The 14,933-nt window shown below is 39.5% G+C and overlaps 1 protein-coding gene across 4 annotated transcripts in view; it reads right to left on the reverse strand.

Moving 5' to 3' along the window:
* Positions 1–14,933, reverse strand: part of PCNX2 (pecanex 2) — a 308,138-nt gene that overhangs the window by 254,057 nt on the left and 39,148 nt on the right. For all 4 annotated transcript variants that reach the window (XM_064383610.1, XM_064383609.1, XM_064383611.1 and 1 more), the window contains exon 9: positions 5,026–5,161. In XM_064383610.1, the coding sequence (XP_064239680.1) occupies positions 5,026–5,161 (136 nt within the window). The remainder of the gene's footprint in view (positions 1–5,025; positions 5,162–14,933) is intronic.

Below are 14,933 nucleotides of genomic sequence, written 5' to 3' on the forward strand. Positions count from 1 at the left end.
ACACAACTTGTGTTCAAAACATACAAGTGGAATGTGAATTATATCAAGATGTGAACAAAACTTTGAGGGATGAAACATATGTTTAAGAAGTAGGATGATACTGTTATAACAGTGGCTACATTTAGCAGCCAGAATTCATAACCAATCATGTGGATTCTAAACCTGTTACAGATAGTCTCTGACTTATAATGGCTCAACTTACAATTTTTTTTTTTTTTTTTTTTTTGAGACGGAGTTTCGCTCTTGTTACCCAGGCTGGAGTGCAATGGCGCGATCTCGGCTCACCGCAACCTCCGCCTCCTGGGTTCAGGCAATTCTCCTGCCTCAGCCTCCTGAGTAGCTGGGATTACAGGTACGCACCAGCACTCTGGGAGGCCGAGGTGGGTGGATCACGAGGTCAAGAGATCGAGACCATCCTGGTCAACATGGTGAAACAATTTACAATTTTTTAACTTTAATGCTGTGAAAGTGATAAGCATTGAGTAGAACATTAATAAGTGATAGGAGATATTCAACATTTTATTATAAAATGGGCTTTGTATTTGATGATTTTCCCAACTGTTGGCTAATATAAGTGTTCTGACCATGTTTAAGGCAGGCCAGTCTAAGCTATGATGGTAGGTTAGGTGTATTAAATGCATTTTCAACATATTTTCAATTTATGATGAATTTATAGGGACATAAACCCATTCTAAGTTGAGGAGCCTCCATATTTAAGTGAACTTCTGAACATGATAAATGAAAAGATGCAAATGTTACTTTTTATTTTTAAAGTATTAATATACTTTCAGATAAATAAATCTATGATGAAAAATAAATGCTACAATATTATAATTGATGTCTCATCTCTTTCATCTACGTAATTATTTCAACAGTTTCATCTTTTAGTAAATGCCAATATTTTTATAAGTTCTTGTTAATGTTTTAATGACATTGTGATATAAATGCTACCTTTATATTTACCTAGAACAACAGTCAGGCCTAGTACTGTGCTCATCTTTGCAATTCTCACCAATTCTCATCAGTTTAGAACCAATGAAATGCCTGACCTTCATGTTATTCATAATGATAATAATAATGCCATGATCATAGACTTGCATAGAGCTTTAGAGTTTACAAAGCACTTTCACATACCACACTATCTCATTTTTTAATGTAGGAGAAGCTGAATGAGTTGGAGACCATACCCAGGTGACAGTAAATGGAAGCGGAAAATGCTGTATTCCTACAGATTCTTTGCTGCCCTTGAGTAGACTTCACCTGCCTCTCAACCAGCAGTGTAATAAAGAAAATGTTTCAAGGTGATTACTCAGGTACTGGCCCATAACATATTGGGACAATGTAAGATTTTAAAAGCCATGGTAATGAGGCTACAGAATATACTCTGTGGAGTTAGAAGCACATAATGGATAAATTTAGTCACAGAGAAGTACTGGTTTATAATATAGATTCATCCAATATTGTAATTGGTAATATTCAAAACCCCTGAATGCCAATCTTGAGTTCAAACAACAGATTTTCACCAGTTCCAATTATGCCCCAAGCTCTGCCCTTCTCTTTGTGCTCAAGAGCTAAACTCTACAGCTATGATGATGAAAAAGAACTTCCTCTTCATGTGTGTGTGTGTGTGTGTGTGTGTGTATTTTTTTTTTTAAATGACCAGCCCTTCATAAAAGTGACAGCCCTTCCTGGGAGCTCCCTTTCAGGGCCACTTCATTCCCTGCACACATACTGTATTTGTACCAGGGAGGAATTTCAGACAAGTCTTTCTCTGGCCTTGGCTCACCTCCTGGCCACCCACCCATCAGAGCCTGTAGAATTCTGTCCTTTGCTAGAAAGAGCTTGTGGAAAGTTGTGGGGGAAGCATCCCCAGAGTTCAGATGCTGCACTTGAAGGAGAGAGGCAGGGAGGATGGGGGAAGGAGGTGATTAAAGTCTTGTCTTCAGAGACTTATCTCCTGCTTACTTTTGCTAGTCTCTTCTGAGAAATAGCCCTCCTGTGCCTCCAGGCTCCAGAAGCACCGAACACACCTGCTTTCTGTCTCACCTCCAGGCGCCTTTAGCCAGGTCATTTCTCTATCTAGATACCCTTATCTCCTTTTATTTGGTTAACTTCAACTCATCCTCCAGATTTCAGCTGAGGTGTCACCTTGCTAAGGAAGCCTCTCTGATCCTCTATTTACTGGCCTGGAGCTTCTTCTGTGTCCCACATCACCAAAGTCTATTCTAATCAGAATTTCTGTCATATAGAGTTGAATTGGTTGACTGGCTGTTAAACTTCTTGCAGGCAGGGACTGAGTCTTTTCACCATTGTAGACCAAGCTTCTAGCACAGGACTGCAGGCATAGTCATCCTACAGCAAATATTTGTTGGATAATGAGCAGAAAACCAACTTAGTTTTTATTCTGTGGTTGAAACCTAATTTAATTTCCTGGTGATATCAATTATATTTAGAAAACAAATAGTAGAACTACATTTTTTCCCCAGTATGAGACCGTTGTAAATATTTTCTTAGGGCCTACCTATGAGACTGGTCAGCGATCTTCATTTTTCCTCTTCTATACCCAGATATAACAGAATATAGAACTTGAAAATTTTTTACTAAAAGTTAACAAAGTTTAAACGATTGAAGCAATGAATTTGGTTAAGTGTCTAACAGTGAAACACTAAAGGTGAGCTGAGTTTTTAAGCATCATCGCGTCATTTACAAGAGTACAAATGTAAAATAAGGAATGGCTGGACTGTTTCTGATTTATTCTTAAGTTTCTGCTCTACCTGGGATATTTTTGAGATATTAAATCAATGGATATATACCTTTGATAATCCCAAGTTTCTGGTTTCCTGTAGCTCTGCTACTCATGAAATCAATGGCATTTACCTCTTCCCAAGCTATGTCAATACTTTCATGGAACCTTCTTAAAGGCTCAACACTAATGTTCTGGAGGGTGGTAGGGAGTTAGTGCTTCCCTGGGCCTATCTCAGGGAAAAACCCAAGTTTCTCAGGAAAGCTGATGTTCTACAGGGCCCCTACGTTACTAGGGCTGTGGTGAGCACTATGTACTGGCAGCTGAGGGTGGGGCTGGGCAGAGCTCACAGACCTTGTAAAGGGTGACGGTGTGTGGAGAACACAGCTAGGGCAAATGGCAGGGTCACTGGTGGCCAGTGAGTGGCAGATCCAGCACCTTACCCAAACCAGGGAGATATAATACACAGTACACCCGGTGACTGGGCCAAGGGGATACCCCCCACCAAAAGTACCAGGTCCACTTCTACCTACTGGTTTAGGAATCCTATCTGTTATGCACAGAGGTCTTGGAAAAAATAAAAAGAGCCTGAATACCTAAAAGGAAAGAGAATAAATAGTCCCAAAAGACTAGTTCTTTGAATAAATTAAACAGTTGTTCACACAGAAACTCCAAGCCCGAAAGGGCTGCATTACCCTAATTGGCACTTTTTTTGTTTTGAGAGAGGATCTCACTCTGCCACCCAGGCTAGAGTGCAGTGGTGCAGTCATAGCACACTGTAGCCTTGAACTCCTGGGCTCAAGCCATCTCCCCACCTCAGCCTCTCAAAGTGCTGGGATTACAGGAATAAGCCACTGCGTCCAGCAATTGGCACTTTTAAGGTAAGTCCCCCCTACACTCACATCAACAGGAATAAGAGCTCAGAGCAATATGTGGTCCTCTAAAAGGTAACTCAACATTTTCTTTGCACATCTGAGTAATGATGTATAAATTTCAACCCACTGTATTTTGTGTTTGTTTGTTTGAGACAGAGTCTTGCTCTGTTGCCCAGGCTGGAGTGCAGTGGCATGACCTCAGCTGACTGCAACCTCCGCCTCCTGGCTTCAAGCAATTCTTGTACTTCAGCTTCCCAAGTAGCTGGGACTATAGGCATGTGCCACCATACCAGGCTAATGTTTGTATTTTTAGTAAAGATGGGTTTTCGCCATGTTGGCCAGGCTGTCTTGAACTCCTGACCTCAGGTGATCTGCCCACCTTGGCTTCCCAAAGTGCTGGGATTACAGGCATGAGCCACTGCACCCAGCTCCACTGTATTACTGATCATCCTTTGGAAAAATGTGGCTAAGCAATCATAAAAATATATGTATATATATAAAATTGTATTATTTTTTCAAAGATGAGCTTTTCTAGAATGAACTGAAATATTTCCAGGAAAAAAGTAAACAGAAATAAAGAAACTTGATACTCACATAATATCATCCATGTATAATCCTTTTCTTTCAATCTGTACCAATGGAAACCAATCTTTCTTCAAGGCTGAACCCAAGTATTTCTTCTTCTAAGAAGCCTTCCCCATTTCCCCTCCTCCAAAATGCCCAAAATTAAATCTGCAGCTCGAACTTCATGTCTGGGTGTTTCACTAACCTCCCACATTATCTTTGGCTTTGAATCCTTGGCTCTGCCTCCCAAGTGTCTCATTAAAGGTTGACTGGATAAATGAATGAACATTAATAAGTTACCTGTTAGTAAAATAATGAAATGCCTCATATTTTTAGACCTCTTGATGATAATGTCACTTGCCTCAAGAATAAAGTCTCTCTTTAAGTCAAATGTTTAAGAATCTTTGAATATTTAATACACAAGGCAATAATACATTATTTAAAAAAACACAGATATTTTCCAAACCATGGGGGGAAAAGGCAACCTAATCCAGTGAGCTCTTGTAAGACTTATGCATCCTGGCAACCATAGATCAATGTGCATGAATTTCTAATGCATTTTGAAAAGGAACTGAGACAGTAGCAGTCCTGTTAATAACAACTCAAGGTTATATTGGGTTAGGTTAGCTAACCCAATATTAGGTGTCTTGGTTAGCTGCTATCTATCTGATTTCTTTTCACATTTAGTCGGTAGACTGCCTTGCAGTGATATATCAATAACCCAGTGATGCAAAATTCAGGGAAAGACTCAACTAATTCTGTCAGGTAATCCAACCTGGAAAAAGGTTTTAAGATTCCCTGTTTCTAGAACATCCACAAACAGCAATTCTGGAATGTACGTACCCGTGGGGTTTCCGACTGGGTCCTGCGAGCCACCATCAGTAACAGCTGTTGTTGAAGGGCACTGACCGCAGGGTCCCCAGAAGACGGATCTTGACTCTCAGAAGTTGTGGTACTGGAGGAGCTGACCTGCATCTCTCTGAGGATGGGCAAAACAAAAGCTTTGGTTACCTGGTAATACCAGAAGTCATCTATTTATTATATACAAACACGAGGACGATAGGAATGCCTAAGGTAGGTAGTGGATGAGTCTTTACAACCTTATATAAACAGTTAAGAGTTTAAAATTATGTATACAAGGCTACCTTCAGGTAGAAAGTCAATTACCCTGCATACATTGAAATTACTCAGGCTGTCCAGGGTTGCAGAGTGTCGTAGGGCAGGTAGGTAGATGCCTGGTGTTCTACAGATGACAACCTTAATTTTTTTACATATTTAATGGGTGGGGAGGCCTTAGCAACAAGCTCTAGCCTCACATTTTGTAAAAACAAATAGTGGGCTTGATAATTCTCCAGACACCAATGAGGAAGAAACAGAGATTAACTCTTCTGTTACCTGGCTGTACTTCCTCTCCACCACACTTCAAAGCAAGGAAAGTACATATTAGATATAAGAAATGCCTTGGGTAATTGATAAAGAGGACATTATTGAATTAGTTGTGATCTGTATCTAAAATAGTTTTATCTTTAAACACACACAGATGGACAAGACTTAAATTAATAATAAGCAATTTCAATCCTAGCATTTTTTTCCTTTGGCTCAGAAAGCAAAACCAAGGACATACTTCTCTATCTGATTTTCTAGCAGGGTACCTACAACTTTTAGGACACAATGTTGGCTGCCTACTCAACAGGCATTTCTCATAGAATGTCTGCTACCATAACTCCATTTTATTAAATCATCCAAGACTATGTGCTTTGGAAGAGACACAAGGTCCTTCTCTAGCCCTAGGGAAAAATCCTAGTCTCTAAGCCATTTGCACTGGCCAGAGTTTGGCTTTGGAATGAGAAAGAAACACAACTCTAGGAGGTCACTGGGGAGCAAAGAGGAGTTGGCTGGGAATAAGAGAGCTCTTCGACAAATTTTTCTATAGTTCTTAAATAGTAACAAAAGTAAAAGACAGTCTTTCTCCAGGCCTTTAGATGATTCATGAATAATAAATAACGCCATCGTGAAGGACAAACTTGAGACTGGAGAGCTGAGTGATGGAAGGGAACTAGTTTTTTGACGACAGCATTAAACCTCTGAATTCACCAACCTTAAACAGATCCTATCTTTGGATTTCTTGTGTTCTGAGATAATACATCTCATTGTGCAGCCCACTTTGTTACACAAGGTTACTTGCAACCCAAACCACACCATCTAATACAGGTTCCTCAAGAATGCAGACGCTACAGTAATGTAATTCCCTTCTGATTTATAATCTACACCTTTCATGATAAAGCTTCTGACAGTCTTTTGGATCTTTTTCCTAACTCCTTCCTACTGTATTCATAAACATACAATAGTTATTCTGTGTGAATAATGTTTACAATACTGTCATACAGTTGGGTGCAGTGGCTCACGCCTGTAATCGCAACGCTTTGAGAGGCTGAGGCAGAGGATTGCTTGAGCCCAGGAGTTCAAGACCAGCCCTGGCAACATAGTGAGACCCAATCTCTACAAAAATAGAAAAAAATTAGCTGGGCATGGTGGCGCATGCCTGTAGTCCCAGTTACTTGGGAGGCTGAGGTGGGAGGACCACTTGAGCTTGGGAGGTTTAGTCTGCAGTGAGCCACGATCATGCCACTGCACTCCAGTCTGGGTGAACGGAGTAAGATCCTGTCTCAAAAAAAAAAAAAAAAAAGCAAAGCAAATTTCACACACCCACATAAATAAACATAAACTTCAATATATTCAATAAAATCTTCCTTATAAAGAACCATTTAGGAAACATTACAACATTTCCTCTGGTTGAGGAAATGAATCAGGTGGAACAAGCACATGGAGTTTGAAAATTTAAAAATCCTGTTCTTCCATTATTTAATGCCTGCTCCTTAAATAGTGCTTTTTCTTCCTGTCTATATTAGTGGCATAATCTCTGTCACTAACAGAGAAAAAGATTAGTTAGATATATAAAAACAAATGTTCCTTTAAACTTTTCTGCTTTGTACAGAAGCCACTGAGTAATGTAACACTGTCATTTAACATCGAAATACAATAGAACTGAAATTGCATTGTTAACACAAATTCAAAGATATCTTAAACTGATATCTGAAGTTTTGGCACATGCCAAAAGTTCACTAAAACCAAAAGATTAAGCTAACTACATTGTAGGTAAGGTAGGTAATGATCATAAAGGGGCAGGAGTGGGAAAAGAAATGTACGCTTCTGTGCAAAAATGTAGAAGGTGTACAGCACCCTCTATCGCCAACTGAAATAAACGAAGAATTGACTATGACATAAGGTGTAACAAATGGCTGTTTTAGAGCAGTCTTCCTCCTACAAAAGTTTCCTGCTAGGAATCAACTGATACACATTAGCATAATTTTTCCATATTTCATAGAAAATTTCTGACTGTAAAATAATAATAAACATCATTTTCCTATGTAAGCCATTTAAATATCCTTTAAAAAAATCTGTGGGTTGATTTTCTATTTAAAATCTTTTGGGTGAGTGCTAGAATTAAACAAACTAGGTTAAATTATTTCTCTACTACTTACTATCTGTGACTATAAGCATGTTATTTTCCTACCTCAAATCCTTGCTATAAAATCAGGAAGATATTTTCCTCATAGGGATCATTGTGGAAACTAAACCAGACTATGCATGTAAAGCAGTGAACATTGCCTTTCATATATTAGGCACTTCATAACCATCCCTGACCCTTTTTACTTCCTTTTGTTGATATAGGACTTGACTTTGCTTATTCTTGTATTAAACAGCAATATGACTCCTATGCTATTACACAAATGACATATTAATTCCAAGTGTCTCTGTTAGCAGGCATGTGGGAAGAGTATCTTGCTCTCAACTCACACCTAATCCTCCTATTTTATATAGACAGTCTCAAATAGCATATTACATTCCCTCTTAATTAACCTCTTTTACAAGGGTTGAGTATTCTAGACAAGGCATGAGCATATTAAGTAAGATTCTTTTCTAAGCTTAATGAATGGTATATGTCCATATCAGAGACTGTATTGTCATCTGTATTCTCATGTGTATATGTACTCCCCGTTTGGCTAGGAGGAAATGGTTACATCCTTGCAGTAAGCATTGCTCAAATGGAGACATTTCCCTTATGTGATGTAATTCTCTGATGTCCTGATAGTGTAGTTATAATCCATGTGCACCAGCTTGCCCATCCAATTACCAAAGAGACAACAATGTTCACAAAAATCCCTGTCATGGACAGGTGGACAGGAGTCCAATTTTGAATAATTCCAAAGTCTGTGTTCTTTGCTTGTATTTCTTCATCAATCATCTGCTGCTTATTCTCTCTCATTTTTTTTTTAAGTATGGACTGTGAGCGGTATAATCATCTAAAAAGACTATGCCTTTGTAACTTAAAGCCAAAGCTTTCCCATATCAATACATATAAAGTGAAAGTGTTAAGTTTCAAGAGACATTTTCTCTTCCTCTAAAACAATAATGGAAATAGAAATATCCCAAGCCTGTAGTAACTATTCAGTGAACTAGAATATATGATACTGAGCACATCTGGTCTCAATTATCCTGTTCTCTGGTGAATCTTTCGTAAACTAGTTTGGTTCAGGGGTATAGCAGAGATAAGTTTATTTAAATCAAATTGAGCTGTAAGCAATAGTAGAAATAGTGATTAATGGTGGAAACTTCTAAAAGTGTTGTCATTAGAAGGTAATAAAGATGGGCCTGGGGCTAGAATCTAGTCTGGGCCAGAAAAGCACACTTGTACATGGAAAGAGTTGGGCCTCAAATTGACCATGACAATATTCCACCATACTGGACTCCCCAGGTTTTCACCATCTGAGCTTCTACAAGTAGCAAACAGTCAAAATACAAGTGCTTTTTCTACACTGTCTCACTGACGTAGGAAAAACATTTCCTGAGATTCTTCATCTTCCCAGAGTTTAACGATGATAGCCTTCCACTCTCAGGGAGAGGGCCTCCCTTTTTCTGCCTATCCTTTCTTGTTTTTCAGGCTTCCTCTGGGGATGTGGGAACAAGGCGCACAGAGGGACACAGAAAGGAAAGTTGCAGCAACATGTTCGATACGTAAGATGCTTAACTAAAGCAGCACTGTTCTGAAAACCATAACCTGTTATTTTGAATTTTAACAGGGATTCTTGTTTTAAAGTCGGCCAGCAACTCTTCTTTTATGTGACAGCAAAATTTGTATGAGAAAAAGGCAGCGACACCGCAGAAGTGAGGCAAGGCTGGGAGCATGGGACCTGACTGCCATCATGTGGCGGCATTGGCTGTGACCACCGAACAGAACCACTCTAAGCAGCAGGGCCAATTCTCAGGCTTTCAGAGAAGATGCCCCAGAGAACAAGTCTTTCTAGAATCAACCTCACAAACCTTCCGTCCTTATGACTATGCCTGGGTGGAAGTTTAATCTCTTTCTAATATGTCTAAGAAAGCAACATAAGAATGACAATGAGAGGAACAAAGAGTAAAGAGTGAAAAGCCAACAAGAGAGGAAGTGGAAATTTGAGACAGCAGATACTATTCCAAGGCAGACCTGGATGATCATCTGCTTCTTGCCAGTTTTCCACCTCTGTGTGATCAAAGTCACCAAGAGCCTATAAAAGTTTTTCAAATTTGAAGCAGCGAATACATATCTCTCTACTATCCAAATTAAGTGAGTGAGGCAACTATATGCATGATCTCAAATGTTTGTAATAAAAGATGAAATTTCCAAACTATAACCAAATGGCACATGGAACTGGGTATATCCAATATTGAAAGAAGTCACAATGTTTTACTCTTCATTTTGAATATCTAGTTGACTTGTTTTTGAGCCCCGTGTTCCTGTTCAGCTATTCCAAACCAGAGTGTCACTATTATTTCTTCTGACTAAAGTTAAAAACAGAGTCTAAACAGAGATGATTATTTCTTGCCACTTTCTGCCTGCTTCTTTTCTTTGGGAACCAGGTAGATAATTAAACACTGTGGCTTTAGAGGACTTTCCTGAAAATTAATACCAATAAGTAAGAGGTTTTGTTGAGATAAGGGTCAGAGAAGCTGATAATGTCAACAAAAGAATAAGAATTCTGAGAAGGTAGTAAAGATTACATACAGGGCTTCAATCCACCTTTGGAGTATGGTACACAGTGGGCTTAAAGATTTAGGGCAGCTTTCAAACATAAGCCCAATTTATAAACTGAAAATACCTGCTTCAATCTTTGCTACAATAATTCAAAAACAAAAGCCATGAATAAGTGAATTCAGATAAATATTTATATTACCATCCTACTCTATGTTTTAAATAAAAACAAGTTGAGGTTCCATCCTTGATATAAAAATCCCCAATAAAAAGTCCTGTAAACTAATTTGCTCCAGAATGACTCTTCCATTCAGTAGACTACCATACCTACTTTATGAATTATAGAGCTCCAAAATGAATATAAATATCATGTCTTTCCAATCAGATTTCACTGGGGAGCAGATGATATGCATTTTGCATGCATTTCCATTAGATCGCTTTTGACACTGGAGAAGCCAGATTAATACTGAAACATGGTTATAGATTATTCATAGAAGAAAGCGCTGCTATATTACTTGGAATAATTTATACACAAAGAAATATAAATCTTTGCTGAACAAAAAAGAGAAACTATCAAGATTTAATTGCAAGATCTATTGAGTAGTAATAAAAGTTCACTCTGCATCAAACCCTTTGGACTCAAAAACACATTTCAACTTTCCAAGCAGCTTCACCTCCAACTTCCTAGGCAGATAGCCTACTTTAGATTAGCAACTCCAACTTTCTAGGCAAATTAGTTCATTTTGGCTCTGAACTACTGAATCAATCTTGTGTTCTGAGTAATAAAATACTGAAGTGGATTTATCCTCTGGCAGTTTTTCCTACTAGCAATTCTAAAGGCTGCAATTCAAGCTGTAGTTCCCTCATTCCAGTTTCTGGGAAAAGCAGAACTATGTTAGGTAATGTTACCAAAGGTATCTGCTCTATGGACAGCTACTGTACAACTGGAAAGTGCGGCTTATGTTTCTCCAGCAGTCCACAAGAACTGCACTGGTTCCCACAGTCACAGTGGGGCCAAAGAGAGAAATCTGTTTCCTCTCCTGGTTTCCTTCAGGAATCCACAAAGAGACATGGAAGTTACATTGCTAACAATTCCCTGTTCATACTTGGGAGTCAGGGATATAAAACTGTCACATGGTAACAAGGCTGAACAATGGCTAAGAAGAATGGCTTTTTTGCCAATAATAAGAATCAGCCATTTAATAGCCCAGTTGGAGACAATCCCAGCCACTGAAGTCATCCTGTAGGCAAAAGGCTGCTTTTCCAATGTATCTTCCATGGCTGAATGGCTCACAGCCCCAAGTAGGCATACTTCCAAGTTCAAAATCAAAGTTTAAGTTTACTATAATAGAAGAACTTAAAACTTAATTGCATTAAAAGCCAGGAACATAATATTAAAAGACCTACTCTAAAATGATCATACATGGTAAGATGTTGGAACACAACAGGTTAATAAGGAGAAGGCCTTCAAATGACATAAACCAACTCATGAAAGCACTAGAGGAAAGGTTCCCACCTGGCCGAAAGTATATTTTGTTATATAAAATCAGGTATTTTGTGATGCAAACTCAAGAAACAAAAGTCAGCATCTTTTGGTATATCAAGTCACAGTGCACTTTACCTGAAGTCCTACTGCTTCTAACCAAAGATAGTAACCACAGCTAACATTGACTGAGGGCCCTCCATGGCAGGCACTGTCTTAAGCACTGCATGTGTACTATCACATTTAATTTTTAAGGCAACCCAGTGAATTAATTACATCTGCAGTTTTTGGTTAGAAAATGAATACTTAAGATGGTTAAGCAAGTTGCATAATGTCAAACAAAAAGTAAATATCGTGCTGGAATTTGAACCCAGATAAGTCCGAGACAAAATTTGTGTTCACATAGCTACATACTAAACCCCTGATTTCAAGGAAGTAAAATTCTCAATGTCAGATTTTCCTCTGCTGTTAGCTTTCATACAGGAAGATAAAATTGTTTCCTTATGAACTAATAAAACATAGGGCTGGACTGGGCGTGGTGGCTTGTGCCTGTAATCCCAGAACTTTGAGAGGTCGAGGCGGGCAAATCACTTCGAGGCCAGGAGTTTGAGACCAGCCTGAGCAACATGACAAAACCCCATCTCTACTAAAAATACAAAAAATTAGCCAGGTATGGTAGTGCATGCCTTTAATCCCAGCTACTTGGGAGGCTGAGGCAGGAGAATCACTTAAACCCAGGAGGTGGAGGTTGCAGTGAGCCAAGACTGTGCCACTGCACTCCAGCCTGGGCCACAGAGCAAGAGTCTGTCTCAAAAAAATAAAATTAAATTAAAATAATAAAAACTCAGGACTGGAAAATTTAATTTGAGTCTCCACCTCTGATTTCTATGTAGATTAGTTTAAAAAGAGTCATTTTACAGGTTTCATTTTGCTCTTACTTTCCCGCTTATAAAAGGAGAAGATCACGTTCTGTGTTCAAATATGTTGATCTGGCAAACTGCTAGTGCTTCTGGCTCTCCCACCAACCCAAATCTCCCACCAAAGATGAGGGATTTACTTGTTGAGGTCGTTTTGATAATCCCACATTCATCGGGGTTGTTTTGCTCTGCAGATAGATTCCCATCACTCCTGCTGCAGAGAGAACAAAGCAAGCTCCTCAACCAGGTTTCACGGCCCCCAGGGGCCTACTCCGCCCCTCCTGTTTTTCTCCTGCCGCCCCTCATCCCAGAACTCCAACTGGGCCATCTTTATCATCTCCAATGATTCATTTGATTTAATCCCACATTTATTGAGCACCTACCTATAAAGAAAGTGAAGGCTGGTTTTAGATGTATGCTATCTAGAAAAAGAGACGGGAACCTCTACAAATAAATGAGATAAGAGGCAGAACATGATCAGCATCCTTCTGGCAGCAACTTGAAGAGATGAATTTATTTTCACAGGGAGGACTGAGAAGGAAAAGAAGTAGAATAGCGGCAGATTGTAACTTGAGTTTTCAAAGATGAGAGTTTCACAAGGAAGCAATAAGTGGAGAACTTCCGCAAGGTGGTTTGGAGGAGCCTGCAGTGGGAATCTCCTAGGGGCATCTGGATCCCGCATAGGTGTGTAAGAAGGGCCGAGGGCAAGCGCTTTCCCACTGGAGGGAGCAGAGCAGAGGCTGACCACAGGTAGCTTACAGGCCACAGCCAACCACGCACAACCTGTGGTCTGTGATGTTGTTAAAAAAAATTAAAATCAACAATATGAAACAAAATACACTTTTAGATGCAAATATGTATTTCTAGCTCCTGTGGAAAAAAACTGGAAAATCCTGTCACCTGGGGCTTATGAGCCACCATAAGTAGACTAACATAGTGGCAGCCCTTCAGTTGGGATAAATGCCCTCCAATTGACTGTAGTCATTCCCACTTCTCTCTATCATTCCACACTGGGCCCCTTTCACCTATTTATCACACCTGCCTGGGCTCTGAAGAACCCTGAGCTTGTGTGACACCACTGTGGGGGGACAGGAGCAGGGAGGGAGACTCATCTGTCCACTGGCCACTTACTATCTACATTAAGTTGAGCACTTTGGCAATCAGTCTTAGTTTCCTTACCTGTAAAATATAGCTAGCATCACCAGTCTCAGGTTTGTTGTGCAGATAAAATTAGATAATTTAACATTTAGCTTAATGTGTAAGTGTTTCATAAATGGTGGCTGTTACTACCAGAACTATTGCAGGAAAGTGCCTCATTCAGGGCCACGAACTGCCATAACATTGCAAATTGAGAACACAGTGCTAAAGTATAAGCCACTTGCCCCTTCCATGGGCCAAAATCCTGACCTGCTGGCATCTCACTGGCTCTGCTCTGGTTCCATTCTTTACCTCTACTATTAGAGACAGAGATACAAAAATGACATCCCCCATGTGCACACAAACTCACACGAGTGTGCACACACACACTAGTATGTTAATTCCAAAATTCAAATATCTACATTGAGTCATACAGCTGGTTCTTAGTCTGTTTTCTGAGAATTTTCCTTTCAGATAGCCAATTCAAAGATTCCCAAATCATCATTACATCATGGACTTCTGCAAAAGACAAAGCTTCTCACAAATCCTAAGAAATTAGCCCTCCAGTGAATGGGTAGCACAGCTTTCTGTGTGTCAGAGGCTGGGAAGTTTGAGACAATTGGAATATCCACCCTAAGCCTGTCAGACAGCAGTTTAAATCCAGAAGATCATCTGACTGACATAGGACTGAGTCGTTTTTCCTGAGCATGAATTAAACAGATGGTAGCACCTTAACTGCTTTTCCAGAACTGCCTAGGGGCCAGCTTCAATGCTGTAATTTTGCTAAGTGACGTGACTAGAGTTTTCTGCTCATGCATCTGACAGGAAGCACTGTATATCTACTCTGCTCAAATGGGTCACAGAATGCCACAACACCACATAACGAAGTCCCCTCTATTATCTATCTTAAGGACTAACTATACATGATAGTAAAATATGTGTATTATTTTACTTTATCTTTGAAGTACAAGAACGAGAAGTTACACATGGCAATATATCCTAAGGTGTCCTTCCTTTCTAGAACTCTTCTTTTTGGTTTGTGTCTTTGCTATTTTTGTTTTGTTTTTTGTAGAGATGGAATCTTGCCATGTTGCCTAGGCTAGTCTCAAACTCCTGGGCTCGAGTGATCTTCCCACCTCAGTCT

Source organism: Aotus nancymaae, unplaced genomic scaffold, assembly GCF_030222135.1.
Source record: "Aotus nancymaae isolate 86718 unplaced genomic scaffold, 86718_ANA_hifiasm-v0.15.2.pri h1tg000032l_0, whole genome shotgun sequence".
NCBI classification, from domain to species: Eukaryota; Metazoa; Chordata; class Mammalia; order Primates; family Aotidae; genus Aotus; species Aotus nancymaae.